The sequence below is a fragment of the Taeniopygia guttata genome, chromosome 2 (genome assembly GCF_048771995.1).
Source record: "Taeniopygia guttata chromosome 2, bTaeGut7.mat, whole genome shotgun sequence".
Classification (NCBI taxonomy): domain Eukaryota; kingdom Metazoa; phylum Chordata; class Aves; order Passeriformes; family Estrildidae; genus Taeniopygia; species Taeniopygia guttata.
This window is the reverse complement of record NC_133026.1, coordinates 34,929,782-34,957,707: the sequence shown is the minus strand read 5'-3', so window position 1 is coordinate 34,957,707 and position 27,926 is coordinate 34,929,782. Positions and strand designations below refer to the sequence as shown.

Here is a 27,926-nt window from a genome sequence, read left to right as displayed (position 1 = left end):
CCCATACAGAGGAATTCAAAAGCATTTAGGAAATACTACCTGCCTGTGAACAAGGTACATGGTGTGGAAAAGTACAGCCACAATTAGATAAAATATGGCAAAGTTATAGCTCATTGTAGCAGCTGCAAAAGGTACCTGTTAGGTTTGAACCAGAGGAAAACCAGCTCTGACAAGTGCACCTTTATTGTAGTCTTTTGTAAAGGCTCATTGCTCTGGTGCAAATTATTCTGTGTGATAGCAAAGCCATGCTCCCTAAGGAATTTCAGTTTTGGACTCCACTCCAAACTCAAAGCTTAGGTGTTGGGTTCAGGTGAAAGTTCTAAGGACAGTCACGAATATTTTGTATCCTACCTTTCTGCTGTATCATGCTTTCACCAAGGCCACTCCAGAGCTTAGGACTGCCTCTTGAAATGATGTGCCAGCACTATTCCTTCCACAAAGACATGGAGCTTATTTTCATTTTTTCTTTAACAAGACACAGGTTTTTACCAGGTCAGACCAAACATCCATCTAATCCAGCACCCTCTGACAATAACTGATAGCAAATATTCCCTTCTCATCTCCTGAATAGGATGAACATGGGATAACTTTTCTGCTAAGCTCTCCCATTTCTGACAAGATATCAACACTGACTGTTCAAGAAATTCCCATTGGGGTTTATAACCCTGTCTTTGTACTGGAATTTGCCTAATAGTTTTTGAGCCCCATCAACAGCACTGAGATACCCAACCTGACATTTCAAGCACTTACAAGGAAGGTGGCTCCCTCAATTATGCTTCCCTCATGTCTGAGGGGACACAGACCTACCTCTGTCATGAGAGATACCTGGGGCCATAAATCTTCCCAGTCTATTGGATGGGCAGGTTTCTCTAACTACCTGATACCACAAGACATCTCCATCTTCAGGCATATTTTCAATAGCCTCTGGGCAGGTTCAGGGTGAAGATAACAGCACAGGCTAACAGAGCAGCTGTAAGGAAGATTGATTAAAATGGCACACGAGTGATACATTACCATAAGCATAAAAAGCGGACTGCCAACATGCCTGTCTTAAAAACCAATTACATGACAGAAAAGGCTGCACATTCTCTACATGCTGGGATCTCATCCATTGGAAGGGATGAAGAGCCTCAGGCTTGAAGTCCTTCAAAGCACACACCACTTCCTACTGGAGTGTAAGGGCACCTAGATCCATCCCCCATAGTTAGCTGTATGTTCAGATAAGATCCTGCCACTCATACTCACTCACAAGAATTTAATTGCTGTGTTCATCAACAGATGAACAAGGGAATCCCTCCCCATAAATTCAGCCCTGTTTTATCACCTAAAAATGACTTCTCTCCTAGTTCTCTCCCTAGTCAAGCCTTCATTGAACCACACCCCTTCTCAAATCTGTCAAATTTTTCCAAATGATATTGCCATGCTACTTAAAGGCAGATGCAAGCAGGTGGTAAAGCTGTCACAGCAACAGGCAGCAGAAACACAGTAGCTTGATTTGGCAAAGAAGATGAAGAGGCACTTCTCCAGGATCCCTGTGGCATTAACACTGCTGGTAGCAGCTTTTACCTCCTGTTTCTTTGGTTGAGCAAGTTCTCTTTCCTCTCGAGGGACTGCCAAGGTGCTCTAGGAGCACCATGCAGTAGACTCAGCCTCCTCAGGCCCAGTGCCACTGAGCAGTCACACGGGCTGTGCAGGGATGCCCCAATTCCCAAGCAAGACAGGAAGGACAACATTTTCAAAATGTTTCCTGCATTCTGATTGGCATACATCCATGTCTAAAAGCAAATCCTTCTCACACTCTGGCAGCTAGCATCTTACATGCAGATACCAAAGGCTGGGTGTATATCCTGAAGATATCCCACTTAGTAGTGCTCACTGGGCATTTAAATGCAGAACTTGCCAATCTCAAGAATCCAAATTTGTGCTGCCATTTTTGCCTCTTCCCTAATAGCAGGCACTTTTTGGTGTCTCTTATAGAAACTGTTATACAGCACACAAATGCTATAAAGGACCAGCAAAACCTTGGCAACTGACCTTTCCCCAGCCTTGGGAGCAAGCCCTGAGAACCTTTACAGCGATGCTTCAGACCCAAAAACAAGTTAAAATTTTGCTGCTGGTTTCTACTGTGGATTAAAGGTTTCGAAAGGTGTCGTATGACTGCTACTTGACGTGGCCATTTGTTGAAGCAAATATTTTTAAAAAGAGCTTGAATAGCTCCTAATTAAATGGGTTTGTATTGTGCTGTGTGAGGGTGTGCCCCATCCTGGATGGCAAAGCAAAACAGGTAAAGGCCAAAGCAGTAACTAACACCGAAACACAGGGAGGGATGGGGGTGCTGTGCACACCTCAGGACTTAAAACCCTCTTCAACCTTTGGTCTTGTTCTCAATGCAAACAAAAGCATGAGAGAAGGTTTCATTGGGCTTTATAAAGAAGCTGTTTAGCTGTAAAAGCTGATCTACAGGCAGTGAACAAGAGAACAATAGCCCTGCCGAAATGCTACACGGGCCTGAGGTTCTGTAAGGAATAATTTCAAGTTGACTGGAAAAGATCAAATAGCAGCTGGAAAGCAAGAATATACCAGGGAGGAGGGGAGAAAGCAGCTACACTGCTTCAGCACAAGCAGCTGAAAATACAGAATAAAAAATACGTATGTTATTAGGCAGCTCTTTTGCATTGTTAACTTATTTACCCATTTGCATGGGTAAATAAACCAGAAATTTTCCTTTTTACCTTCTCACCTTCGTACAATTTTGACAGTTTTGTGTAACTACATTCCATTGTTTTATGAGGTTTTACTGAAGCTTAGAGACACAAGGGTACTGAGACACCATTGAAGTAAATGGAATCAGACACCTCAATGCTTTTGTCAATGTGACCCTTTGACCACACTGGAAATCTGCAGCTGCACGAGGGGAGACACATTCCCACACCACTAGTTTACATACATATCTTAGGATATAACTGAATTATTTTTCCTACATGTGCAAGTGGGACACCAATGCCACAGATGCAATTCCACTTCTGCCCATCTCTGGCTCTAGCTGAAGTCCCAGCCATGTCCTGGAAGTCATCCTGCAGTGATGTATTAAGGCATGTTAAAACTCCCACATACCCAAAGGTTCCTCTCAGAGATCTAAAACTTTAGAAATCCCATTTGACACTCTTGCCTCCATGAGTGGTTTTCTTAGGTACTTTTGGCATAGTCTGACTTCTGTTCTCAGATTAGATGCATAATTTTGTTCACAGACTTAGAAGCTTTACTTTAGCCTTATTTCCTGCATTTTCTTTCTTTAAAGTAGGGATGATGCATGCCTTTTCCCAGGAAGATGAAAGGATTGGTCTTCAAGTGAGCTCACTTCTCCAGAGCACTTCACAACTGCAAGGTTACGAATTTGAGTTTAGGTTTATGCATAAGTCATAGGTTTATCTTCTAATTTTGTGGAAACATTTTGCAGATGACAAGCTCAGCCAAATTCTTGTTTCAGCAGAAAACACATGAAAAAGAAATCAATAAAACTAGAGAGGTAATACATAGTGTGTTAGAATACTCATTAAAAAGGTATCTGTATGGTAAACTATTACAGCAGAAAAATAAAAATATATGGATTAAGAAAAAAATAGCTGTCATCAACAAAAACAGATAATATTTTAACTGCTTCAACTGATCATTTAAAGTGGGGCCTCAGCTTTCTACAGCTTATGTGATTTCAGTCATGCTCAGCAATGTCTGCTGTTCTAATGTGATTTTTCACTTTCTCACTCTTTGCCATTACAGAGGCAATTCAGCAGATGTTAATTAACACCTGTGATAGCTAATATATTACCTAGAGGCATTTTCCTACCTACTGTTAGTCAGTGGAGAATTGAGCCAGGAACAAACCATAACTTGCCAGCCTTGCAGGAAGAATATAGCTCTAAATGCTCAGTGCAGTATCTAGCCATGGGCTTTTCTCTTCCTCAAAGGTATGCCAGTGTAAAATGATGTCCTTGTATATTTTGTACATCTGTCTATTTAATAAATTCTACTTCTCTAGCTGTTTTAGGGCCTAGCAAGGGGATTATTATAGCAATAGTATAACATGAAAAGAGCACAAGAATAGGGAAGTCAGAAAATATGTTTTTTTTTTCTCCTTCTCCTCCCCTTTTTGCAGTGGTCTGAGCTACAGCATTTCTAGGAAATACTGTTGGCAGAATTTCTCTTTGAAGTTTACACCATGCTCCTAGTCGTGAACCCAGTGAAGTTAAACAGGACAGGTGAACCAATTCTGTTTTTTGGAAACTTGTCACTGAAAGGACGTGCCAAGATAAACACAACCAAGAATGCACAGACTATGAGGCTCCTTCTGTTTCCCAGGTAGTCATAGTTCCAGAATCAAGATGAAGGCTCAGTTCTGCTCCTGTTCATAAAATTCAGTGGGAAAGAGCCCAGAAACAGATCTATTTTAACTTTTCCTTTTCTCTTAGCCACTGAAGTGCTGCCTACTCTCCTGTCGCTGAGAAGCTCTTGAGAGATCAGTGGATGGTTTATCTGCTCAAACATTTACAGACCGAGGATAGAACAAAGACCCGGAAAGCAAAATAAACTTCAGTCAGCAGTGGGGAAAAAGAAAGTTGAGTCACTAAAGTTCAAGTGCACACTATCTCTAATTTTTCACTTCATCAGGCATACAAAGGTATGGTTCTTATTTTCAGTAATGGGGAGAGTAATGCTCTTTACCTCCTTATGTAAAAGGAACTACCATGATAAGCAATAACTTTGGATGAGGGGAAAGCCCTGAAATATTGCAAACAGGCAGCAGGAGATTCACAGCACGCACAGGCTTGTGTCTGAGAATCAAGTTAATTTCCACATCCCAAAACATCTGATAGTCTGATCAGTAATACTCTGAAAAGAGGCATTCTTTCTCATTTTACTCACAAGAAACCTGATATTTCGATCTGACGAGTATTACTCACCAGGGTAGACTTTTTGTTAAAATCATGCCTTACAGCTATCATGGAAAGCCACTTGCTATCCTCAAAACACGTATTATCTGATGTTATATTGCTTTATCTAAATAAAATAGGCAGTAAATCAAATTCATGAGTTGCAGCTGCTAATCAATATGCTTTAGTTGAAGACTACATTCAAATGCTGTTTCTTAGAGCTACTTGTGGATTTCAGATGTGTCATTAAGGATAAAACTGATAAACTACTTCACTACTGCTGGGTCTATAAAATTGAGCAACTTTATATCTTTTGTTGTATTCTGAAATGAAAAATCAGAGCCAGCAGGTATTTACAATAAATTAAGAGATGAAGGGGAAAGGTTAGCTTTTCAAAATGGTATAACTATATGGTGTCAAATATCATTCTATAACCAACCCTCTCTTGCTCCAGCTTTTAAAAGACATCTTAGAAAATACCAGGTCTGAGTTTCTTTCTTTAGTCCTACCAGATAGAATCCCAGAGGCAGCAAAATGAGCTTCCAGTTTGTGGATGCATTTGAAACAGCCTGTCTTCTGATATCAACTATTTAAATGAGCCAAATTAAACATGGACTTTAAGGTTGAGCATCCAGCTGCGCTGGCCAGGCCAAGGCCAGGAGATATGTCCTTCAGATTCTAGCCTTCATATGAGGATATCTTGCTCAGGGACAAGAGTCTTGGTATTTTAAATATAAAATTATCACTAGTGTCATTACAGTGAAGAGAGAACTAAAAAAACAACAAAGCAAAAAAATACACCACCATCATCATAAAAACCTTCAAAAACTCCAAACAACAACAACAAAAACAAAAAACAAACCAAAAAATCAAAACCAAACCAAATGGAAAAACCTACAACACCTTCCCCCCCCCCCCCCACTAAAAAAAAAAGACAACCCAAAACCAACCCTCCAAATAGTGAAGACTCCTGTCTTCCTCCAAACTAAGGTCTCTTCTCCATTCTTCCAGTTCAGTTTAAGTCATACCCTGACATAACATCTGAGGTTAAAAGTCTTGAGGCTTTCAAGGCATTTATTCCAGCGTTTCCAATTTAGGATCATTTTCTGCAGGTGCTCCCTATAATCTTTGTTGAGGTCCAGACTGACCAACCTACAATAGCAGGGAATGATTCACCAGGCAACCACTCACAGATTTATTTTTAGTTTTGGCAAGAGTAGGAATAAGCAAGCATATACTTTGCAAGTTTATTTGAAAAGTTCTTTTTATTTGCTAAATATTTATCTTTTGCCCCAAACCAGCAATCCTTAGTATCTGGGATAATATTAAGAAAATTGCACTATAACTGACATAGCTGAGGTTCACCTCATCTGCTTATTTCTATTTATTTTGTCAACATGTCACTGTTAACTTTTAAAAATACACAACAAGTACTTTCTCAGTCATCCTATTTCCTCAACTTACTTTCTGATCCATGATCTTTATAAAGAAGATGAGAAAAATACCCATACTAAGAGTTCAAACTGCCTTTTAATAATCCAGTGGCCAGAAACGCACTATGGTTATAACAGAGCAAGTATTGTCCAATACTTAAGAAATTATTTCCATTTCAAGGGTTAAAAACAGTAATTCAGGTGCTCCATAAAGTGCCAGGTTTTTTTCCTGTACCAACTTAATTAATTTACATGTGTAGAGATAATTTAAGCTTTATTTGGTGCTCTGGCTGAGAAACAAGAGGACTATTTCTGTGCAACAGGTTATGGCCAAGAGGCCTTCTCCCTCCTCTGGCCCTGCTGCGTGGGTGAGCACTAAGCTGCAGGTACTGCTGTGCACAGAGGGCAGGGAAAGTGAGACGAGGCAGCCAGCCCTTTTTCTCATGGATCTAGTTTTTCAGTGGCTGCTATCATATTCATTGAAGCAAGGATTTGACTGAGTAGGAAGATAGAATTACGTCTCCTCCCCACAGCTCAAGGTCAGGACAAAGATGGAGGAGCGCTGCGAGGTATTTTATGTGCATTTATTGACTTCGTATTCTGACCAAATTTCCAAGATGAAAGTATCATAAGCAAGGATTAAGACATGGCTAATATTCAGTCACATATTAGCCAGTATTGATATTGAACCTTAGCAGCAGCCATTGGAACAGCACACTAGACTTCTCAAATAAAACCCAAATTGGATATTTCTTGTGCCTAGGTAAAGACTTGCAACCAACAAACCTGAGACATTTCCAAAGAGCAAACAGAGTTTCACTGTAGAACAAGGCGGCTTTGAGGTACAAAAGAGAGGAGGAAACTGTATTTTCACAACAGTTTAAGGATTAAAAATGCAGAAAAGCATCTACATGAGATATATAAAACACTAGTCTGCATTCATTCTCCAGTCTCTGGCTAGTTCTGAGAATCTGACCCTCACAGAACTCACACCAAACTAGATGCAGGAGTTGAGAAATGCATCAGTGCAATTTCTGCTTCCTCGTTCTTCCATTTTGGGCACACACACATACAAAAAACATTTCTTTGGACCTTGGAATACATAAACACAGGCAGACTACTTCTGCCCATAATAAACATGAAGAGTTTGCCCTCCAAAGGTAGTATGACAACCCTGGCAGCAAAGCACCCCTTTCTGCCTCCTTTCCCCCCACTCCCATCCTGGGTGAACAGTAGCTGGAATATGGTTCTTCATCGTCCACCTCTCTGCTTCCAGCTTTTAAACCTTCCCCCTTTTTTCTTACCCCCCTTTTTCCAAGACCAGGTTTGCTCTGATTGCTTCTTCTCAAGAGAAGGATTTCAGATGTCCCTTGACTGAAGAGGCCTCCCATAAGAAAAGCACCTCTGAGGAGAAAGTTTAAAGATCTCCTCTCACCCCACCCCAGATCTTTTCTTGGCCAGCATGGAGTCAGCAATATAAAAAGGCAGTCCAAATCCAGTACCTTGTCGTTTTACTACAGGAAATATAAAAAGAATGTATCTACACACTGGGTGGAGGAAAAAAAAAAGATTTAGTGGAAATAGATTTGATGCTACAGTTCCTTATGTCCTTGGGCTCCAGAGTCTGAAGGAGTGAATGACCAGTGAGCACCTCAGCAGCTACGTTGTCTGAGTTTATTGCACAGAAGCTTTCAAGGTTCATTACATATTATTGTGCACATTGAACCATGGGGCACTTACCCAGCATCTAGTGCAACATTTTAGTGATTGCCAATGGCTGGTTTAATCCATATTTTCAACTGGAATTCAGTTCTTATTTCCTTTCCAGTCACTTTTTAATTGACCTCAAATTATTAGTTACAACCAAAGAAAATCATAACTGCATAATACTTGACTGTAAGTAAATAATTTTCAGTGCCTGCCCCTATGTAGTATCTTGTATTCAGAAAAAGTCTAAAACCATTTTAACAATATAAAGCGTATTGAAAATGCATTTAAAATAAATAAGTCAGTTGCTGCTACATCACCTACTATCAAGAAATGTGTAATTGCCAAGTATTTTTAGCTGGTTTTGCTCTGTAAAGGCACAACACCAGTACAAATCTGGCTTATATTTATTTGTCAAAAAAAAACATCCAAGAGCTCTTAGAGGAAGTGGATAACTACTCGAGTGAAAGCACATTATCTCACCATCAGAAGAAATCCTGGGACACTTAACCTTGCTTCAAAAGCCTCAGACACACTTCCAGCCCCAGTGGTAAACACTTCCAGTGGTGCCCAAGCCTATTTCCACATTAGAACTGCAACCCTGCTTGTGCTTTCCAGGGCTGGTCTCATCTCCCAAAAGAATGCTTACATCTTAACACACAATTTCTTCATTGGAGCTTCATTATCCCAGTTATCACCAATTATGCAAAAATCATGTATCCCCTGTGAATTGCTAGACAACACGGGCCTCCCTCTGTAACAGAACTATGAGGGACCAGTCTCTGAAACACCTGCTTAGTACTACACAGTAAGAAGAGGGAGAATACCAGCATGGTCCTGCCTTTTCCATTTGTAAATGCAATGTGATGTGGGACATGGGTGAAGGCAAGAGCCTGCCCCTCACAATATCTCTCCATCCCGTGGGGGATGGAAGATGTGTTTGTGGCTAACAGCAGGACTGGCATGCTTTCGGCACCACCGGAGGTCCTCAGCCCTGAAATTAGATAAGAGCACTTTGCTCTCCCCTTCCTTCGGTAAAACAGCTTGTGAGATGAAAGCAGCAAAGCGCCTCCTCAGCTTGAGAGCCAGAAGGAACTGGGTCACAGGCCTCAGAGTCAGCACGTTGGCTCCTGGCGAGGGCTGTGGGAAGGTTCAGAGACCCCACCATCGGCCTTGGGATAGCACCTTTGAGCCTGCTCACCACAGTACAGGGAGTGGGGTGTTTATTTGTGGTTTTTTAAAAAGACAATCACATCGTCCCGTCATCCAGGGGTTTGGTATTGGCGGTGTTCATGTAACCCAGCGATTCCCTCGCCTGGCAGCGGTGCCGGGCTCCCCGCAGTGTCCGGTCAGGGTCTGGGAGGCCGCTGCCTACACGTCACCCATGGGTCCGAGCCCAGCTGTGGGGCAGTCACCGACTCCGGCTGCCTGTCCCGCCAGTTCTCCGGCCACCCGCCCAGTGGCAGCTGCTCGGCAAGGTTCTCCCGGGCTACTCGGCCCCTTGGGCGGCATGGCCTGGGGCGCCGCCGCCGTCGAAGACCTCGGGGCTGTCGGCCAGCAGCGAGGTGCGCACCTTCCGCCGCTCCTTGAAGCGGCCCGAATGGGACACTCGGAGGCTCCGCCGGTTGCCGACTCCGGTTCCCGCGGCGTCGCCGCTGCCGAAAGGAGGGTGCTGCTCCTCCCGGCCGTCGGGGCTGGGGGTGTCGGCGGGGGTCTCGCTGGCGACGGGGTGCGGCGGGGCTACCGCCGCTTCCTTGTGCTTCTTCTTGCTGGTCAGCGATTTCCACCAGGGCCCGGCCGAGCCCTTCACGCCGGCCCGAGGAGCGGCGGTGGCCGCGGCGCTGTCCGCCATCTCGGGCTCCTGGAGGGAGGAAGAGGGCGAAGACGGGTTGGCAGCCGGGCACGCCGCCTCCCCACTCGGACGGCGCCGGGACTCCTGTTCCCCAGCACCGGGGGACGGGCAGCGCTGCCGGGAGGTGTGCCCGGCGCCCGGGAGCGGCCCGCGGGGAGGGACGGCTGCTGCGCCGGCGGCCGGGCGGGCACGGGGCGAGCGCTCTGCGCCCGTCGAGCGGCTCGGAAGCGCCGCCCGCCTCCGTGCGCGGCTCGCACAGCTCAGGTGAATGACGGCCCGGAGCCGGGCCGCGGGTCCCGCTCCCTGCACGCACCACCCCCCACACCCAGAAGTAGACCCGAGATCCGGTACCTCGGGGCTGCTGCCTCCCCGCAGGACGAGGCCGGGAGCCCGGCGCGTCCTGGGGCTCCTGCGATGGAGCTCCTTTCGCTCCCCTCCTCCCTTCTTCCCTCCTCTCCCCGCCCCGCCGGCTCCCTGCGCAACAGGTACGGGAAGCGACACTGACCTGCGGCGCCGCCCGGCGCTGCGGGAGCGCTCCTGCCCCGGGGAAGCGCGGCCCCGCGGTCCGGGAAGGAGGGCGGCCGGGCGGCTGTGCGGGGCGGTGCGGAGCGGAGCGGAGGCAGGTGCCGGTCGGCCCGGGGCTCGCCCCCTGGGCGGAGCGGCGGCCCGGCCGGCCCCGGGGCCGGGCGGCTCCCGCTCACCTGCCCAGCTCCCGCGGGGTGGGGCGAGAGGAGCCGCCCCGAGTCCGCGGGGCTGCACGGAGGAGCGTCGGCGTCCCCTCCAGGGAGACCGGGCGGTGGAGAGACAGGGGGAAGGGGCAGAGGAAGAGGAGGAGGAGCAGGAGCAAGCAGCCTCAGCGCAGGTGAGGCAGCGCCATGAAATCCGGGGCTGCCGAGATGGATGCGGTGTTGCCACCGCGCGTGGCTGAAACAAAATATCACTGCGTTTGTTTGTACACGTGATGGATGTGCGTGGGTGGGTATTTTAGGGCCTTGAAGAAAATAGAATTGTGGTTAACTGCCCTTTAAAAAATGAGTGGTGCTGTAGGTCATGCGATGTAGTCTGGTACTTGTATTCAAATTGACTTTGTATTGGGACTTTGACTTTCTGTGTGGTGATGGATAGATGACCATATAAACGACTTTGTCTTTTTTCGTTCACCCAGTAAGGAGAAAAAATATTTGTTTGTGCCACACCATGTGTTAGAAATGATTATTTGTTCTTTGGAGAACTATGCTGTGTAATATGTGTTTGATTCCTAATGCCCTTCCCATCAACAGTGAACCACTCAAGAATGTCTATGATGATGCAGAAGAGTGTGTGAAAGCAGCATATTTCAGCCTCATCTTCTTTTGTAGATCAACTTCTGCTACTTGCAGCTTCCCTGAATAGCCCATAAAGATAAGAGGTATGGAAATTGGTGAATGTGGGTTACTGAGGGAGAGGAGCCTGGGGCATGCACTTACATTACTCTGTAGATTGCCCTCTTCAAAGGCAAAGGCTTTTGGATAAGGAAGCATACACTTGAAAGTGTACACTCCAAATTGCCTAGCATATTAATTAAAATCAGCAAAAATTCTATGGAATAAAGCACAATCTTCCAGTGATAAAAGATGGCCTTTACATTCCCTCCTAACAAGTAAGCAACTAACATTTTCCAAGACACAAAGCACCAGGGCATCAGTCTCTCTTGGGCCAAGGACAGTAGCAGACCACAGGGTCAAGTTTCTCCTTGTGACTGACCTACTGCTTTGCTACTTGTATCTGTAGAGAAAGAGAACACCAGCATCTCTCCCCATCTTGTGTCTTAGGAAAGTGCCTGGGAAAAAGAGAAATTTTGTAGAAATAAGGATAGTTTTTATTTATAAATGCTTTTTTCACAAAAAACATTGCTGGTTGTCTTTAATAGCTTTCACTCTGTGAATGGGCTTATACAAAACATTTAGTATTTATTTAATTTTGACTACCATATACCTGACCTCTTAGCTCACAAAATGCCAAACTTACATCAAATCAGTGGGTTTTAATTTTCAGTTAAACCCATTTCAATGAGTCCTAGAATGAGAGATTTTCCTTTTTGACTGACAGCTTTCCAGTGTACTGACAGCAGAGTCTACTGAAAAGAGAGAGGCAGGTTGAGAAGCTTTGTAAGAGACGTGGGAGTGGGAGGATGCTGCCTGCATGAGTCTGTGGTGGTGCAGGAGGACAGCAAAACCTGCTCTGCTTTTGAAAGTCACAACATGCTGTTCCACAAGATTGTCAGTAAGGTTAGTGTTTATACCAAAACAACTCTGACACAGAAAATGTGTGCTTCTCCCTTTCTTGCTGCAACAGTACTTGTTGCATTCTTTCAGTATACATGTATTTACAGTGTTTATTTAAACAGAAAAGTAAATATCATATTGCCTATTTAAATGCATGGAAGTTGGATAGCACATTCATTTAATAAGACTGCTGCAGTTAAATTCTGTCCTGTCTTTGCAGGAGGTTGGATAAAAAGCAGTGGGGTTCTGTACTCCCAGCTAGGGTGGATGTGCAGCGTTGTAGCAGATGCTCCAGTACACTGCAAAATAAAATAAAATGGTAGGGCTTTTTTACATTATAATATGCCTCTTTTGTGTACAGTTGGACCATACTGATAAAAGTTTCTTAATAATTTTGCAGGTTCTCCAAAGTTCAGAAATATCCTAGTATTTTCAAGACTTAGATTCTAAAAGACTGATTTTAATGTCAGTCCTCAAACTACTTGTTTGTAGTGAATGAAAAAAATAGTGTTTCTTGCAGTTCCCACTGTCCTTTTTCCAAACTTTGCAGAGTCTACTGTGCTCATGTTGAAACTGGGCTCTGGAAAGCTTGGATTGCCAAGCCACACCCTTATCTCATTGTGCTGAGGGGACCCATCTCTACTGGCAGGACAAGAGAGGCACTGTCCACTGCAAACATCAGCCTTCCCAACACCATGGAACCCTTTGGTTTCCAAAGCTCTGATATTAAGTGCAGTTACAATTATACCAAGGGGACTTCCAGAAGCATAACATGCACTAGTGAATATTGCTATCAGAACTCTCATTTACCCTGAAACTCCAGATCATCCAGCAATTATACTGGATGTTTGAAACTTGGGTTTCTCAAATGCTAATGTTAAGGCCAAGAACATGTTCATGCCAACTGAAAAGAGAATGGCACTGGCACCTATAGGTAGCAGAGCTCTGCTAAGGTCCATATTCCCAGCAATGTTCAATGTTTGTATCTTCAAGTTTCAATTAAACTCTTAACCCTGCCCTGATACACAATTGAGCAATTGGCTCATAGAAAAAAAAAATGCAGCATTGATACCTGCTGGCACAAGGTGGCCCTTTAACATTCAGCAATAAAGCCAGTTCTTGGAACTCCTAAGTCTCAGAGTCTAAATATTACATTAATTTAAACCAATGGACCTCTGTGCAAAGGAAAAGATCACACAAACAAATGTCTCCCATCTGTGTCAAGCTGCCAATTCAGAAGAAGCCAGCAGTAACTTAATTTCTTGTAGATTTAGATTTCCATGTGCTAGCAGCATCTCAAATCTTAGCATTATCATAATAACCACAGGAAGGACTTGAACCATTTTATGATGGGCAAGAACATTTTCCCTGTTGACACCAGGCTGCTGCTCAAGACTGTGGAGCTGCAGAATTCATTACCAGTCTATGTCTGCCCTACCAAAAGAAAAAAAAAAAAAATTACCAGGGCATGGGTTTTAACCCTGCACCTGATGTATTTAGCCAATTAGTGGTGACTCCCTGGCATAATTTCAAATTTGGGCCTCTGTCTGTATGTGTACTGGTCAGGCATGGTTTCAAGGCAGTGGGAGCAAAGGATTATTCCCCTTAAGCAGAATGGATGAAACTTGACAAATTTGTCACCCTCCCTAACTTTATTGCAACAGGCTTTGCATCCTCCAACACTTCAGTTCACAACCACTCATCATATAACAGTCTAGGACATACATTGCACCACAGCCTCTGGGTATAAAAGCAGCCGCTGGATGGGCTGAAACACAGCCCTTGCACAATTTTTGAATCAGTGCCTCTAGATAAAAATGAGTCTCAAAGGCCACAGGTGACACTGAGAGGACCTCATTTAAGTACAATGTAATATGAATGGGGTATGATTGCCTTGACTCCATTTTATTGGCTGACGCAGATGTAGTTTTAAGTTTTCTGATCATAGCTCCAACACTAGGGCAGACAACATCCTTATTTACATGGGCCTTGTGAAGGTAGCTCTGTGAAGGGAACTAGTCCTGTAGCAAGTTGCTGGCTTAGTGCTAGTGCTCATTCTCATTCAGTGGGAAGTTCAGCTGCAGGAATAAATCTGTCTCAGAACTCAACAGGTTCTGAAACTTTATCTAAAACACTACAAGGCCCAAAACTTCATCAAAACAGACTATAAACACAGCTTCTCAAATTTTCAGTTCCTAGCCAGCCTCTGACACCAACCCTATACTTACATTTGTATGTCCAATAGCAGTCAGATTCTTTGAATCCCAAACTCTTAAAATTTGTCTTCTCTTTTACCCTTACAGTATCTGAAAATAAAACCAAGGTCCTGTTCCTTCAGCAGATCGGAAAAATATGGATATATATGGTGACGACACCAGTACTCTTCCTAGTTCTGACGGCCTTGCAAAAAAAGTCTGTTCATCCAACATCCCTATTCTTAACTAGAGAATCCATGCACTGTATGGAAAGACAGAGCTGATCATTAGTGATACCAACATGCTGCAGTTCTCACAACTTTGGGAACCACTCACTCATTAAGGCTTTAGATTTCCAAGGTCTGTCCCTAATTCCTACTTTAATTGTAATTGTGGCACTCATGTCTGAAACAACAAAAACCCCACCATGAACAGCAGCTCCTTATTGACATTATCCCTACAACACCATTCCTATTCCCAATACTGAAGGCTGTGCAGTTTGCAGTGATAAGTCTGGTTCTTCATTATTTGGATTACTGACTTAACCCTGTTACCTACAGATGTTATGACCTAAGGAGCCCAGTCTCCTGTAGTTCTTGGGCAGCACATGTGGTAATTAATACGGATTTTTATGTACATTGGTCATCATTTGTGCCCTACAGTAGGGCAGAAATTAAGGTATCTTCAAATATGGCTGGCAGAAATTTATGCTCTTCAAGATCTAACTCTACTCCTCATTATAACAGTCCTTTTAGTGGTAGCAAATGGTTCATACTTTCAAGAAAAGAGAGAATATTTTGACTGGCACCTTGTCAGGCTCTGCAATGAAAGCAGCTTCCAGTGGCAACCTTGGTTTGTGCCATCCCTAAATCTGCTGCAAAATGAACCCTGACAGTTTCTCTACTTATAAGCAGCTGTTCGTTTCTACTGTAGCTTACAAAGCACCTGTTCCCTCTGACGCAAGATTTCTTCCTAACTGCAGTCCTTAAAACATCCTGCAATAATCCATGTCCTTCAGGCTTTGAATTCCCAGTCCTGGCACTACCTGTAGCATCAGCATAATTATATTCAGAACACCATGCCTTTAGAGAAAGATAATGTAAAGTATGGCCCCATAAAAGATCCACTGATGTCCTGAATCTGCAGGCCCTAGAGCAGTCAGCAATAATCTTGGTTCCCTAAGGTTCAGATTCCTGAATCTTAACTGTTTTCTTTAATCAAGGAATTAATCTCTACAGCTAAAGAACATAAGGCGTATTGATGCTCTCACTCTTATCTCTATTAGCCCTATAGTCTTTTCATTCCCTTTAGATAGCTGTAGGGATAACAATGTAATTCTGCTTTGAAGATCCAGTTGGATAGCATTCTTCTTGCCTAAGTGTTTGTGAACTACCTCCCTACTCAAAGAGTTTTTGTGCTTTTGGTCCCTGGTTATGAGTAGGGGGTTTATTGGCACTTCAATATTTTTCCTCTCTTTTCTGCAGAACTTCACTCTGTACTTGTCAATAAAAGAGAGAAGAAGATGGTCGGACAGGCTCCTGCAGGGAGGTTGCAGAGGAGTTAAACTAGATAGACTTTAAAGGTCCCTTCCAACCCAAACTATTCTATGATTCTGTGATCCTATGATTCAGTCCATCTATTTATTACTCCAGGTATTTTTCAGCATCTCTCCAAGGTCTCACTAAGCCCAGAGTTTAGCCACACCTGCAATCCCTTCTCCCTCCTGTGTACTAGTTTTCCCAGTAATACACAACCCAGGTCTGTCAAAAACCTTGTTTCAGAAGAGACCCCAAACCTGATACATTCCTTACCAGAGTCTTAGGCTAAGTGCCCCTGCAGCACTGTCTCTGCCAATAAGACTCAAATGTTGTGTGAGGTTTGAGAAGGTTATGTGGGGGAAAGTGTAGTCTTACCTCTTCTTTAGAAATAAAATGAATGTGGTTCCTATTCACCCATCTTTGTGCTGTGTTAGACCTGTTTTGTAGCTTAAACTGACCTCAGCTTGCAAAGCAGAGAGTTGAGAACAAAGCTCTGTCTTCTTTGTACTTTGTAACTTCATGTTAAAAAAAAAGTTTTCTATACTATGCACTTTGTTTCTCTTTCTTTCCCCTCCCCCACAAACTCTCCTCCTCAGTAACTTCTACATCCTTTGTCCAATTCCAGTAGTATTTGACAGCAGGAGAGAGATAATTAAGTTTCTCAGCAACTGGTGTCTGGGTGGAGGAGCCCTGAGCTGGTGTCTCATTTGAGGAAACTCTTTGACTGTTCCTGTCCGTGTTCCCATGCCCTCTCAGGACATGTATGTATGCTTTGGAGTCAGACACAGAGCATGCTGCCTTGTCTCCAGCATGGTGGTGTCAGGAAACAATTCCTTTGCTCACTTCCCTGGTGGGTTCCAAACAACAGTAATGAGTCTCACAAAGAGATTTCAGCTGTTCCACAGCACTCTGGAAAGCTACCACCTTACAAACCATTAAAATAACTTTGATGCAATGTTTCACTGATCGTGGCTAAGACACTTATGCTTTATGGAAGGCAAGTTGCCTCCCTCCAGCTGCTGTGAGGGTGTACAGAGTGGCACATAGAACATGGGGATAGTTGAATGGCAGGTGGGAATTGGGAGTGGGTGGCTGCTTCACCAATAGCTGGAGGGGAACAAGGTTTCTGCTGAACACCTGGCTGCAGGCAGGATCCACTGCAGTCAGATACTGGTGTCTCACCGGCCCCCATGGTACAGAACTGCCTTCTACCTGAGATGAAATGACCTAGCCAGGAAGTTACATGGGCTCACACACAGCCTCCTGGAGCATCTTTCAAAGGACTCTTACTGCTTGCTGCTAGTGCCTCATGTGAGATAAGTCACCATGCCTTTGCTGAATGCTTTGAAGCAAAAGTGAAGGATTTGGTTTAATCCAGTCTGACCCATTTTTTCCCCCCTGTGTACTGGATTATAGGTTTCCATTAAAGGTAAACATGACTTTTCTATTTTCTCAGCAGTCAGTTCTGCAGAGGGTCTGCTGCCTTTTCACTTCCTCGAATGGTGAATCTGAAATAGTCTGACCTCAGCTGGGCCACTCAACCCCAGGTGCAGCAGTGATGGCCACAGCAAGTCCGACAGGAGATGAAGCAGGCACAGCACAAGGTGGCACTAATGAGGTGTGGAGGGGACAGGGGCCTTATCTCCGTGTTCAGTATGCACAGAGGGTGCCAGACATTGGTTGATCAGTTAGCCAAGTGAAATGTGAACAATTTTGTAGATATTTGTGTTTTAAGTGCAGAATCATATTCACCCCTCTGTCCAACAGATTAGAAAATGCTCTCCAGACACTAAGCATGGGTGCTTCTAGGCACGCTGCCTTGTACTGTCATCAAATTCTTAAGATGGGACATGTGTTGGAGATTCCGGACGGTGAGACAAGCTAAAGACACCTGTGTTCTACCTTAAAAAAACAACTCATGATGGAACTGACCAGAAAAAAATAAAGAAAACCATTGTTAGTCAAATGTTTGTGTTCAAGACTGTGGAAAAATACTCTGATGGCATTGATTCTGGGATATTGGGATTCATTGCTTGCTTGAAGTTTTGCATAGAGGTGGTTCAGGGTCTCTGGAAATAAATGTGTGCATGTGCTTGGCTGTGGTAGTATGGGCAACCTAGCGCCAATCTGAACCTGCAACATGCAGTAAAACTGTTCTAAATTTTTGAGCAGGAAAGTTTCCAGCAATGTCACAATGGTAATTAGCAATTGATTTTTGTTTGGCAGGTTGCCATGTAGTCAGTGACAGACACCAAAACTCTTTTAACACATTTAATGGGATTTTTCCTTCCATTTACACTATCATAAATTACAAAGCATATTTCACTTCACAAAATAAAACCATTTCCAGATCATTTTTATGACAGTATTAAGTAGTACATAACCTACAACAAATAGTCCTGTACAAGGCAGGAGGATCTATGGAAGTATTGGGAACTCAGACTATTTAGCACTTGCTCTGCAATCTGGGTTAATCTATCTAGCCCTTAGTTATTTCTCTAGAAGACGACAAATTTACAGTCATACCCTCTACCTCTCTTCATTATCATAGTTACACATATTTTTCAATTTGAATAGAAACATGTGCTCCCTGAAATAATTCAGGAAACTGCATCACTGAGTTACCAAGCATATGATACAAATGATCAAGATGAGGGCGTATTAGAATTTTTTTGTACTGAAAATTGAGTTTGGTAGTAAAGTATGTTGATTTTTCTATGCTTGCAGAAACATTTCATGCTGAGAAACAGTTTTAACATTAGGAATAAGTTGCAGTTAGACTATGAACCCTGTAGGTCAATGTTTGTGAGGGGAGAAAAATATTAAAATTTGGTAATAATTAAATTTACCAGCTCCCACATGTCCTACACATTCTGTCTTTTTTCTTTTTTCTAACAAACCATCAGGAAACACATTCAAGATACCTACAATTTTAGCAGATTTACTGTACATTTATAAATAGAGAAACATGACAAAACATAAGTCAATTTTTACAGAAAAACCAAATCCTTCATCATTCACCCAAAAAAGTGCTGACTTTCAACAAGGCCAGAAAATATCCAGTGTCCCAGCATCACGTAACTTATATATTACTGTAATCCAAGAAAAATCTGGCATGTGAAACTGATACTACCACCAGGACTTAAAAAAAATTCTCAAGACCTTATTTTACATGGAAAAAAAAAAAAAAAGAGAATATGCTATATATTTTGGGAAATAGCAAATAGCTAAATGTATACAATCCTAGGATGCTAGTGCCTAAATGCAAAGAAACCTAAGGAAAGCTGAAATATGCCCAAGAAAGGTATTCACCTTTAAAACACTTGCAATGGAAGAGGTATGTCAGGATAATACTGCATTAGTGGCAATTGTTTTCAATATATCATAGCAAAAATGCAGGAAATAATTACGTGAAAATAATCAATGCACCGCATTGATTTATAGTTTGCTAAAATAAAATGCCATTCTTTCAGCTAGGTAAAGTAAAAATATCTTTATAATATAGGTTCTGTTTCACAATTGACATATATAATTACTTCTCATGAAGAAGGAAAGGTATAGGCATTTACAAGTAACACTGATTAAGTACCTTTTTGCTTCTCTAGCCATATTAAAATACTTTTTGTGTTTCTTAATAAGTTAACAATAAAATTGTTTGAAACTTCTCAAAAGAAATATACATCTGAGGCAAGGCAAAAGATACAAGGTAAGAGGATTTTTTCTGACCTTCTTTTTCCCTTCTACAAAGAGGCATATGTCTATGAGACATAGGCTTTCCCTAAACATTTTGGCATCCATCTGCAACTTTGCAGAAATTGAAGTGCAGTCAAGGAACTCTTCCTTTCTGTTTAAAAAAATTGAAATAAATGTTGTTTTTACTTCAGACTAATTATCTTAAAACAAATGGCTTTGAAGATATGCCTCTGACTAGAAGAGAACATCTTCATTTTCTATTAAAATCTGCACAATTAACTTCTGGTACCGCATGTCATTCAGTGTAGTAAGGGTACTGTCCTCTGGAGGTCTCATTAGAGTAGGTCCAAACACTATTCCCAGGTTTTCAGCATTCATAAAATTCTCCTTTTCATGCAAGGTAACCCTAAAATAGGGAAAAAAAAAAAAAAAAAAAAAAAAAAAAAGAAAGAAAGAAAGAAAGAAAGAAATTAGTTGCTTACTTCTCAGAAAATAAAAATATCTGCATCTTTGTCTGTAGTCTTGTTTCACATCAAGCATTTGTATGTAGACATTTTTCATTATTCTCGATACAATAACTGTTTCACACATCGTTACTTTTCTGTATTGTTTCTATATTGTTACTTTTTCACAACAAGTAAAATGCAGCTGCAGTGGGAGTTTTACTGCGATTTTAGCGATTTTTACTGCCTTTAAACACCTCTCATGGGCCTCTTCAGTGATTTTTCCATGTGACTGTCTGTTAAGGTGTAAGAATTAGTGGCAATTGCTTTTTTAAAAGCATAATCATATTTTAATGATGTGTGGAGCACTCCTCTATGCCACAGTAACTGCAGTTCTCTGGCAGGTTGTGCTTGGTGTGTATCACAGAGGGGGTGAGGGTGTGCTCCACAGATACAGGCACGGATTTTCCTTAGACTACCAATGCTCCCAGACATGATTCCAGCCTGCAGGAACCCACCCCTTTGCATGGATGTTCTGTCTTGCTGGCTGCCTCAGGCCATCCAGGAGCTGAGTGATTCCAACTCCTTGTTACACTTCAGGAGTAGGCTGAATCCTGCTTGGAGAGGTGGATTGCTTAAATCGGGTGCTATAAATGCCATCTATCCTTGACAGAGAGCAGAGGCACTTAAAGGAAAAGCCCAGGTTGTTTTGTTTGCTGACATAGGTCATATAATGTAAATACAAGAATAGATGGACTGCTTGTGGCTGAAGCAATGAAAGGCCACCAAGGATTGGCCAAGCTGCAGAGAAGTCATCCCTGTCTGGAAAATCAGGCCTGCTGGAAAATGCAAGGTGTTCTCAAGGTTTCCCTCCAGGCAGCAGTGCTGGATCACATCAGTCTTTTCCTATTTGAGTGGCATATTGAGTTCAGTCCTGAGAGTGCTCTTGCACTGCGGTGTAGGACAACCACAGTCCCCTGATCCATCATGGTCCTTGATCAGTCATGGACCAGACATTTCCTGTGAGAAGTACAGCCTGGATAAGGTTTCACATCTTCATACAATTACTCTGCCAGGGTGAAGCACGTCTAGTTTTGGAGACAGCTCTCCTGGCAACAGCTGAGACCTTCCCTAGTCAGGGCGATTCCCAGCTGGATTCACTCATGCTGTCACGGGAGCACAAAGTGGATGAAACCAGAAGTACTCTGGTCTTCCCTTGGTTGTGCTTCTGCCGTCATCGCTCTGCAAAGAATGGCTATGCCACAGAAAAATGCTGGTTTTTTTTGCTTTCAGGACAGAATTCCATTAGTGCCCCTACTCACAGATACATCCTCATCTTCTAGCACATCTTGTTGTGCTTTGCAAGGAGCAAAGACAAACTAAGGCTACGAAACTGAAGCCACCTCTTTACCTTGAAGCTGAAGCAAGTGTACGTCTGACACTGCTTTCCCTCTGTGCATGTATGCAGCACAGATGTTCAACAGCTGTGCAAAGCTACATGGATCTCACTAGCACCTCTATTCGGGAGTGTGGGGCTTGCTGCACAGCTGGGGTGAACACAGAGAAGATTCAGAGCTTGACTGCAATGTCGGTGTGGATGGAGTTGTATGTATTTCACCACAGGGGGGACTGCTCATGCTACTGCATTTCCTTCAATTTTGAGCAAAAAGTTATCTGGAAGGTAATTAACTGACTGTCAAACTCATTTTTTGTTGCTGATGTTGTCCTCTGCTGGATTTTCCTGTGCTTTTAACAACAACTCTGGAGTTTCTTTTCAACTGAGAAACAGTGGTGGTGTAGATGCTGTGACCCTGCAGTCACAGCATAGACTCCCTTATACTGGTGCATGTTTTATCCATGCAGGAAGAGTTCTAGGGGGTTGAAATTGGAACTCTGTGTTTAATCTACAGAACAGCATAGTCTGAACCTTAATGATTCTTTCCTTTCACATTCAAATCTCTCCAACAGATTCTCCATAGGAACTGATGTACACTTGATTTCCATGTAGACACCAAAAGCTACAGTTTGGGAATGGAGAGGAAACTCATTGCATGACTTGCAAATATTTGAGAGAGGAAGCCTAATTAGCACTTTAGACTCTTTCTACCTCATCTGTAGTTCAGCTCAACAGCTGAACCAAAGCCTGGACTGCAGTTCTTGAGAAGCAGGAGGGTTAGTCCATACATGTCTATTAAAAATTTGCTGCCAGGATATGAAAGTACTGATTCTGTGTGCAGGTCACTTTTCTACAGCCTCCACAGGCCTTCTTAAAAGCTAATGTGAGTCATCATCAGTTGTCCATGGATATGTACTGACAAGGGTGGGTATTTGCACATCTCATTCCTGCAGAGTCCTAAGAAGCTCCTGCATGTCCAGGTAATGTCCCATCAATGGGAAAAATTAGTCAATTGTAATGACCTGAGCTGATTAAAAATGAGGAAAAGTCTCTGCATAATGAGAACCTGATAAAGCATGAAATGCACTTCACAAAAGTTCTCTGATGCAGCTTTATGTGAATTGAGGCCTTTTTAGGCTGGCATTAATAGTGCACAATAGTGCAGATGAAACCCAGGAAGTACTCCACATTTATGGCTGTGTTGCAAGTAGTGGGACAATAAGAAGAGATCAGTGATTTTCTGAATAAAAGGTACGTAGCTGTTTTCCTCCTTTTCCCCTTTTTCTGTTGTTTCCAAGTAGCAAAGTTTAACCAGAGACAAGGAATAACTTGGGCAATATAGCCATGAATGAAGGCCTACTTTGAGATGACAGCACCAGTCTGTACTCAATTTCAGGTTTTAAAAACTGACAAAAATACCCAAAGCAGCAAAGTAGAGTTAGCATAGTTTTGAAAAACAGTTTTGCTTGAAATTAATGGAAGTGATGGACCCTCTCTGTAGCAGTCCTTAATTTTTCTAGGTACCTAGCTGAAAACTTGGAAAACTTGGGAGTACTCCTAAGTACCTTAAAAAAATAAATTTAGGCACTTTTGAAAATTCTGTATGCCTTATGAAGCCCCTCATGGATGTCTTATGTATGCCTAAAGAAGCTTTGGAAAGCAAACGAGGCAGAACTTGTTTAAAACCAGGAGAGATATAACTGGGACCTGTATTACTTTTACTAGTCATATTAAAATAGGCTCTGCTTGGTTCTTGGCTTCCTGTGATGTGAGGAAACAACTCATGAGATAGCTCTTTCCTTTTAGGGCTATTGTTCAAGAAGACAAAACAGGAGGTAAGGGGAGGCAGAAGCAAAACATGGTCAAGTGCTGCTTCACAGCAGCGCATCTTTGGAGTACTCACCATTGGGTATTTTTCAGATATTATCTGCCTTAGAGAGGCGTGACAAATGTCAATTAACTCTTGAAAGGTTTGAAATAATAGGCCAGAAAAAGGATCTATGTGGACAGCTTATATGCACTTACACAAACAGCTTGTCTGCTTATCTGTAACATTATTGGTTTAGAGGCAGTGCCCTAATGGAAGCTTTATTAGGACTTTCTGTAATATTTCTCTTTCAAAGCAGAAAATTGTTAAGCTCTTTAAGAATTACCCTGCATGTCAATTAACTCACTTTTTGAGATGAATCATTAGGTATCTAAGTGTCTCGTAGTGAGCAGCAGGGAGTAACATCAACACTTCATGTATTGCTTCTAGTCGTTCATCAGGATTGGAGATTTCTGTAAAAACACCAAACAGGATTAATGTTAATAGGGCTTTCCATGTGTACACAGCAATAAATCAGGAAGATAACTTATTATTATGGAATCATTTACAAGCCATTGACTGTGCTTGCAGGGATAAATATTGCACTCATAAATGTGATGCTTATCAGCAATTTCTGCATCCTCAGAAAAAAAAATGTTTTAAAAAGAAATCACCAACAAAGACCTCTCAGGAGTTATCTCCATAGTCTGTAGCTCTGTCTACAGGTCGGTCCAGGTACAGTACCCAAGCTTTATTAAGTGCTTCATAATGCCATTCTGCCCAGAACTGCCTATTTAAAATATTACAAAAGATTACTTTCATTAGACTTCAAAACTAGATGGGAGTGTAGATATATGACTTTAGGACACTATGCTTGAATATGTAGGTTTAGCTAGAGATTGAAATGGCATGGAATTACTGCAAGATTTCTCAATGTATTTAAATATGTAGGTATCAATGATACCTGTATATACTGAGCATCAGTGCTCATTTAGAACTGTTTGGCAATCTCTCTAAAAACTTGAGCAGGATTTACACTATTTTTTTATCTTGACATACAAAAAGACATTGAAGCCACACTTTCTGATACTTGTTGGTTATTTTGATACCATGCATTTGCTTTTATTTTTTTAACGTGTGTGACATCCCATCTGATGAACAATCAGGCAAGAGCTTCATGTGAATAAAGGGCATGGCAGAGAAATAATGAAGACAGCACCCATTTTCCCAGTTTTTTTTCTGTCCTTTCCTTTAATGTGGACAGCTTTACAGATGGGAAATGTAAATAAAGGTTGGTACAAATGCTAAGCAATACTTACTTGCTGCCTCTATGAACTTGGAATAGGTGTCATAGGTGATCACGGGAATTGGTAAGTCTCTGAAATATAGCTTCAGTGCTCCAGCAATGATGTTTATGTCTGGATAAATACTGGCAGAAATATCAGCCTTGTCACCATCTAGAAAAGGAGAAAGAAATCTGTTTAAAACCACCCTAATTTTGACGGAAGCAAGGCTAGTCTTCTAACTCAGATTTATTGTGTGCAACCCGACAAGAAAAGGGCTTGGAAGGCTTAAATGAGAATATATTGCTACCAAGTTTACATGATATCAATGAGGAATGGTAGTTTCTTTATGTTTTAGTAAACAATTTATTTGCTCGCATCTTCTGGAGTGGCTGGTGATTACAGCATCCATATCTGCAGAATACCACCTCAAACATACTGTTTTAATGTTGGATGAAAAACCATGTTAATAACATATTTCTTGCATTTAGCCCATTTATTCACTGAAACTAAGCTATTAATAATTTGTTCTGACATCCTATTTTCCATCTGCAGATCTGTGCATAGGAATACGAACCATATTTTCATCTGCACTTGTGAAAAGAGAGGCATAGAGAAATAACATAAATTTCCACTGACCCTCAAGAGACCAGTAGCAAAAATCAAGAAACATCCAAATCATGCATATCTTGTACCAACATATCTATAGTGATTTGCTGAAAAGAAAGCTGCCATATTTTCTGCTATCTTCTACTATCTTAATATTTGACTTATTTATTTATAGCAAAGTTCTGAATTCAAATAGGCATGCTAAGGAATTTAGCTATACAATTATTCTGAAATGTGCATCACAGGTTTTTAAATTAATATGGATACTTGTAATGGATAAAATGATAAACAGATGAATTATGCATCTAAAAAGGCATATATTTTGTTTGCCACAATATAACAGTTAGTCAGAACTCTATGAAAGAGCACTTTTAAACACATGAGCTTAAAGTTTACAGGTGTTGCTGAGAAGTCCTGGCTTGCAAAGAGTGAAATTACAAAAAGTAGCAGCAAGGCAGCAGCACTATAATTTTTCAAGTTCAAATGACTATCTCTGTTCTGTACTACCTAGTACCCTTATAACCCACATTTTTTCTCCATATCGAGAAAATTCTGCTTTCCTCCCTTCCTGAGACCTCTCTATCTTGGCAGTCTTCCAGTAGCAAGATGGTCAAGTAGGGGGTGTGGCTGTCTGGATTTAACCCCCAGCTTCACCTCAGGCTTCCTGGAGATCAGTTATAACCTGTAGTCCCTGTTTCCCACCCTTTAGCTAAGGATACCACGCTTCCCTCAGGACAGGGGGGGCAGGTGAGGTAGCACATGGGGTGATGCAAGGTTCTGCCTGCTCGTGCAGCAGAGAGGGGTTTGCTGTGTCTGCCAGGAGGTGCAGGCACAAGCTTGGGCTGTTATCAGCAAGGTGCTGACAGGTTGTAAAGCCATTGCCTTGCTTGTCTCGCAGTAACACTGCTTGTGGACATGCCCTGATACAGACAGATGAGTGGGGGTGCTTGATACCAAGATGGACATAAGGGCTTTCGCAGCACAGTAAAAGAGTTTATATTGATTGCAGACATTTTATACAAACCTATGGCATTAATCTTGCAGGGTTACGTTCTGTCCAATGTATGCACATAATTCTCATTAAGACTAATAGCACTACATGTTCTCATCAAGAGGAGATTATATGCTTAAGTGTTTAAAACAAACAGCCTTTCTTGATGCAGCTGAGCAGTCTGAATACATCCATCAGCATTTAATTTAATACAGCATCAATAAGCCCTAGGAGGATGTTTGCACTGCCCCAATCTTTTGTTTAATCCACACATTCCAGGCACGGTAGCATTAGTCTTGTAAAGCTTTGTGTGGAGAGCTCTATTTAATTGATGGACACTGAGCACTCAAAACGCTCCACTGAAAACAGATACCTCCAAGGAGCCAGCAGCTGCATCAGAACAGATATAGCAAAGCAAAAGCTTACATCTATTTTCCAGGTCACCAGTATACTAAATGGAAGTGTTATTTATTTAGTACTTTCACAAAGCAGCCCAGCAAGCTTCCTTAAAGGAGCACTTCAGCTTGAGGTCCTTCAAAGTACAGTGTATTTCAAACATACTTCTTATTTGCATATGTGCTTACTGTAGAAAAAATTATGAATTCCTGAGTCAAAGATTTTACTCTTCTCTTCAGAGACAAATACACATCCACTGGAAATGCACTGAAATTTATTTTAAAGTGAGCCCAGCAATACATCTGTTGTAATATGCCCTGCACGTTTTTGCAGCAGATATGTAGGCATGGGTGTGAGTATGCATATATAAATTACATGTGGCTTACATGGTACCTTCTGCATTACCACAAGATTTTTTTCACTCTTCAATACAGGAACTTCTTCAGATTGTAGCTGGCATTTTCAGTAAAATTGCAGCATCCATATGTTAATATAGTTTTATTTTTTATATTTTGGATTACAAACACGTAGTCAATTTCAGCTTTACAAACCTAATTCTCAAACCCCATAATTTCTCTTTCTTTGTTAGTTTGACTCTCAATGTATTTTGTTGTATTATGTTGAAATTTGAATATCTCAAGACAAATAAATTTTATATTCTTTTCCATAAAGGTTTCAGCTGATTTCAGATGCCATAGAAATTATCAATAGTTCATTATAGAATGAAATAGAATAAGTATTGCATTCTTAAAGACTCGCCTATGCCCTCTGAATACTGAATTAGGTTTTATTTAAGTTTCTTTCTCCTAAGTGTTTTTTTTTCATTGCACAACCTTTACCATGCTAGCATGCTTCTTTTAGTTTTTTCTTGGATTTGGCATTTGACAGGTTTTCAGCTACACTGGCAAAAGAGTATGATTCAGGATGTCTTTAAGTGCTCATGTAATATTTAACAGTGTAATATTTTTAGCCAGTGTATTGTACCAGCCATTTGTACAAACAAGTGGGGGGACAGAATGCGGTGGTGACAATGGCAGCTCTGTGGATAAAACGCACAATGGGTGTTCTCTGGATGCCACAACGCCACAGCTCAACAATGCTGACAGAGAGCAACTGTCATTCTACAGCACCAACATTCACCAGATTAAATAAATCCACATTATTCCCCTCCTTCTCATTACAAAAATCACTAAAATGGAACATTGTCAATGCCTCAGAGAGCCTAATGCTAATTTACAGTAGGGGTATTTACACTGCTTGGGCTTTGGAAGGCAGTTTAGATCAGATGAGGACCAGCTTCACCCTTTTTTAAAACCAGCAATCACAGCTACATTTGGCCCAAGTAATATTAAGTGGGATGCTATTGTCTTTCAGTGATGGTAACTTTTTTC

The 27,926-nt window shown here is 42.0% G+C and overlaps 2 protein-coding genes and 1 non-coding gene across 8 annotated transcripts in view; 1 reads left to right on the top strand and 2 right to left on the bottom strand.

Annotated features, from left to right (window-relative positions):
* Window positions 1–6,174: 6,174 nt before the first annotated feature.
* PRR15 (proline rich 15) lies at window positions 6,175–10,556 on the bottom strand. 2 transcript variants are annotated; one of them, XM_030264908.4, is made up of 2 exons: window positions 10,426–10,556; window positions 6,175–9,929 (listed from the first exon to the last, which is right to left on the bottom strand). In XM_030264908.4, the coding sequence occupies exon 2, from the start codon at window positions 9,918–9,920 to the stop codon at window positions 9,558–9,560; it is 363 nt and encodes a 120-aa protein (XP_030120768.1). In that variant the 5' UTR covers window positions 9,921–9,929; window positions 10,426–10,556; the 3' UTR covers window positions 6,175–9,557. The 2 variants fall into 2 exon arrangements, with proteins under 2 accessions (XP_030120768.1, XP_072781770.1); XM_072925669.1 differs by lacking the exon at window positions 10,426–10,556 and adding an exon at window positions 10,272–10,394.
* A 52-nt stretch (window positions 10,557–10,608) lies between these two features.
* LOC121469449 (uncharacterized) lies at window positions 10,609–19,113 on the top strand. 5 transcript variants are annotated; one of them, XR_012054563.1, is made up of 4 exons: window positions 10,609–10,782; window positions 11,279–11,328; window positions 12,009–12,503; window positions 17,374–19,113. It is a non-coding gene; the product is annotated as an uncharacterized protein (transcript). The 5 variants fall into 5 exon arrangements; XR_012054565.1 differs by lacking the exons at window positions 10,609–10,782; window positions 11,279–11,328 and having other exon boundaries at window positions 11,336–12,187; window positions 12,405–12,503; XR_012054564.1 differs by lacking the exons at window positions 10,609–10,782; window positions 11,279–11,328 and having other exon boundaries at window positions 11,336–12,187; window positions 17,377–19,113.
* Window positions 18,175–27,926, bottom strand: part of CHN2 (chimerin 2) — a 159,112-nt gene continuing 149,360 nt past the window's right edge. Inside the window, exons 11-13 of the mRNA XM_030264906.2 lie at window positions 24,576–24,713; window positions 23,624–23,729; window positions 18,175–20,016 (exon numbers count right to left, since the gene is read on the bottom strand). Coding sequence (XP_030120766.1) covers window positions 19,845–20,016; window positions 23,624–23,729; window positions 24,576–24,713 — 416 coding nt within the window. The 3' untranslated portion in view covers window positions 18,175–19,844. The remainder of the gene's footprint in view (window positions 20,017–23,623; window positions 23,730–24,575; window positions 24,714–27,926) is intronic.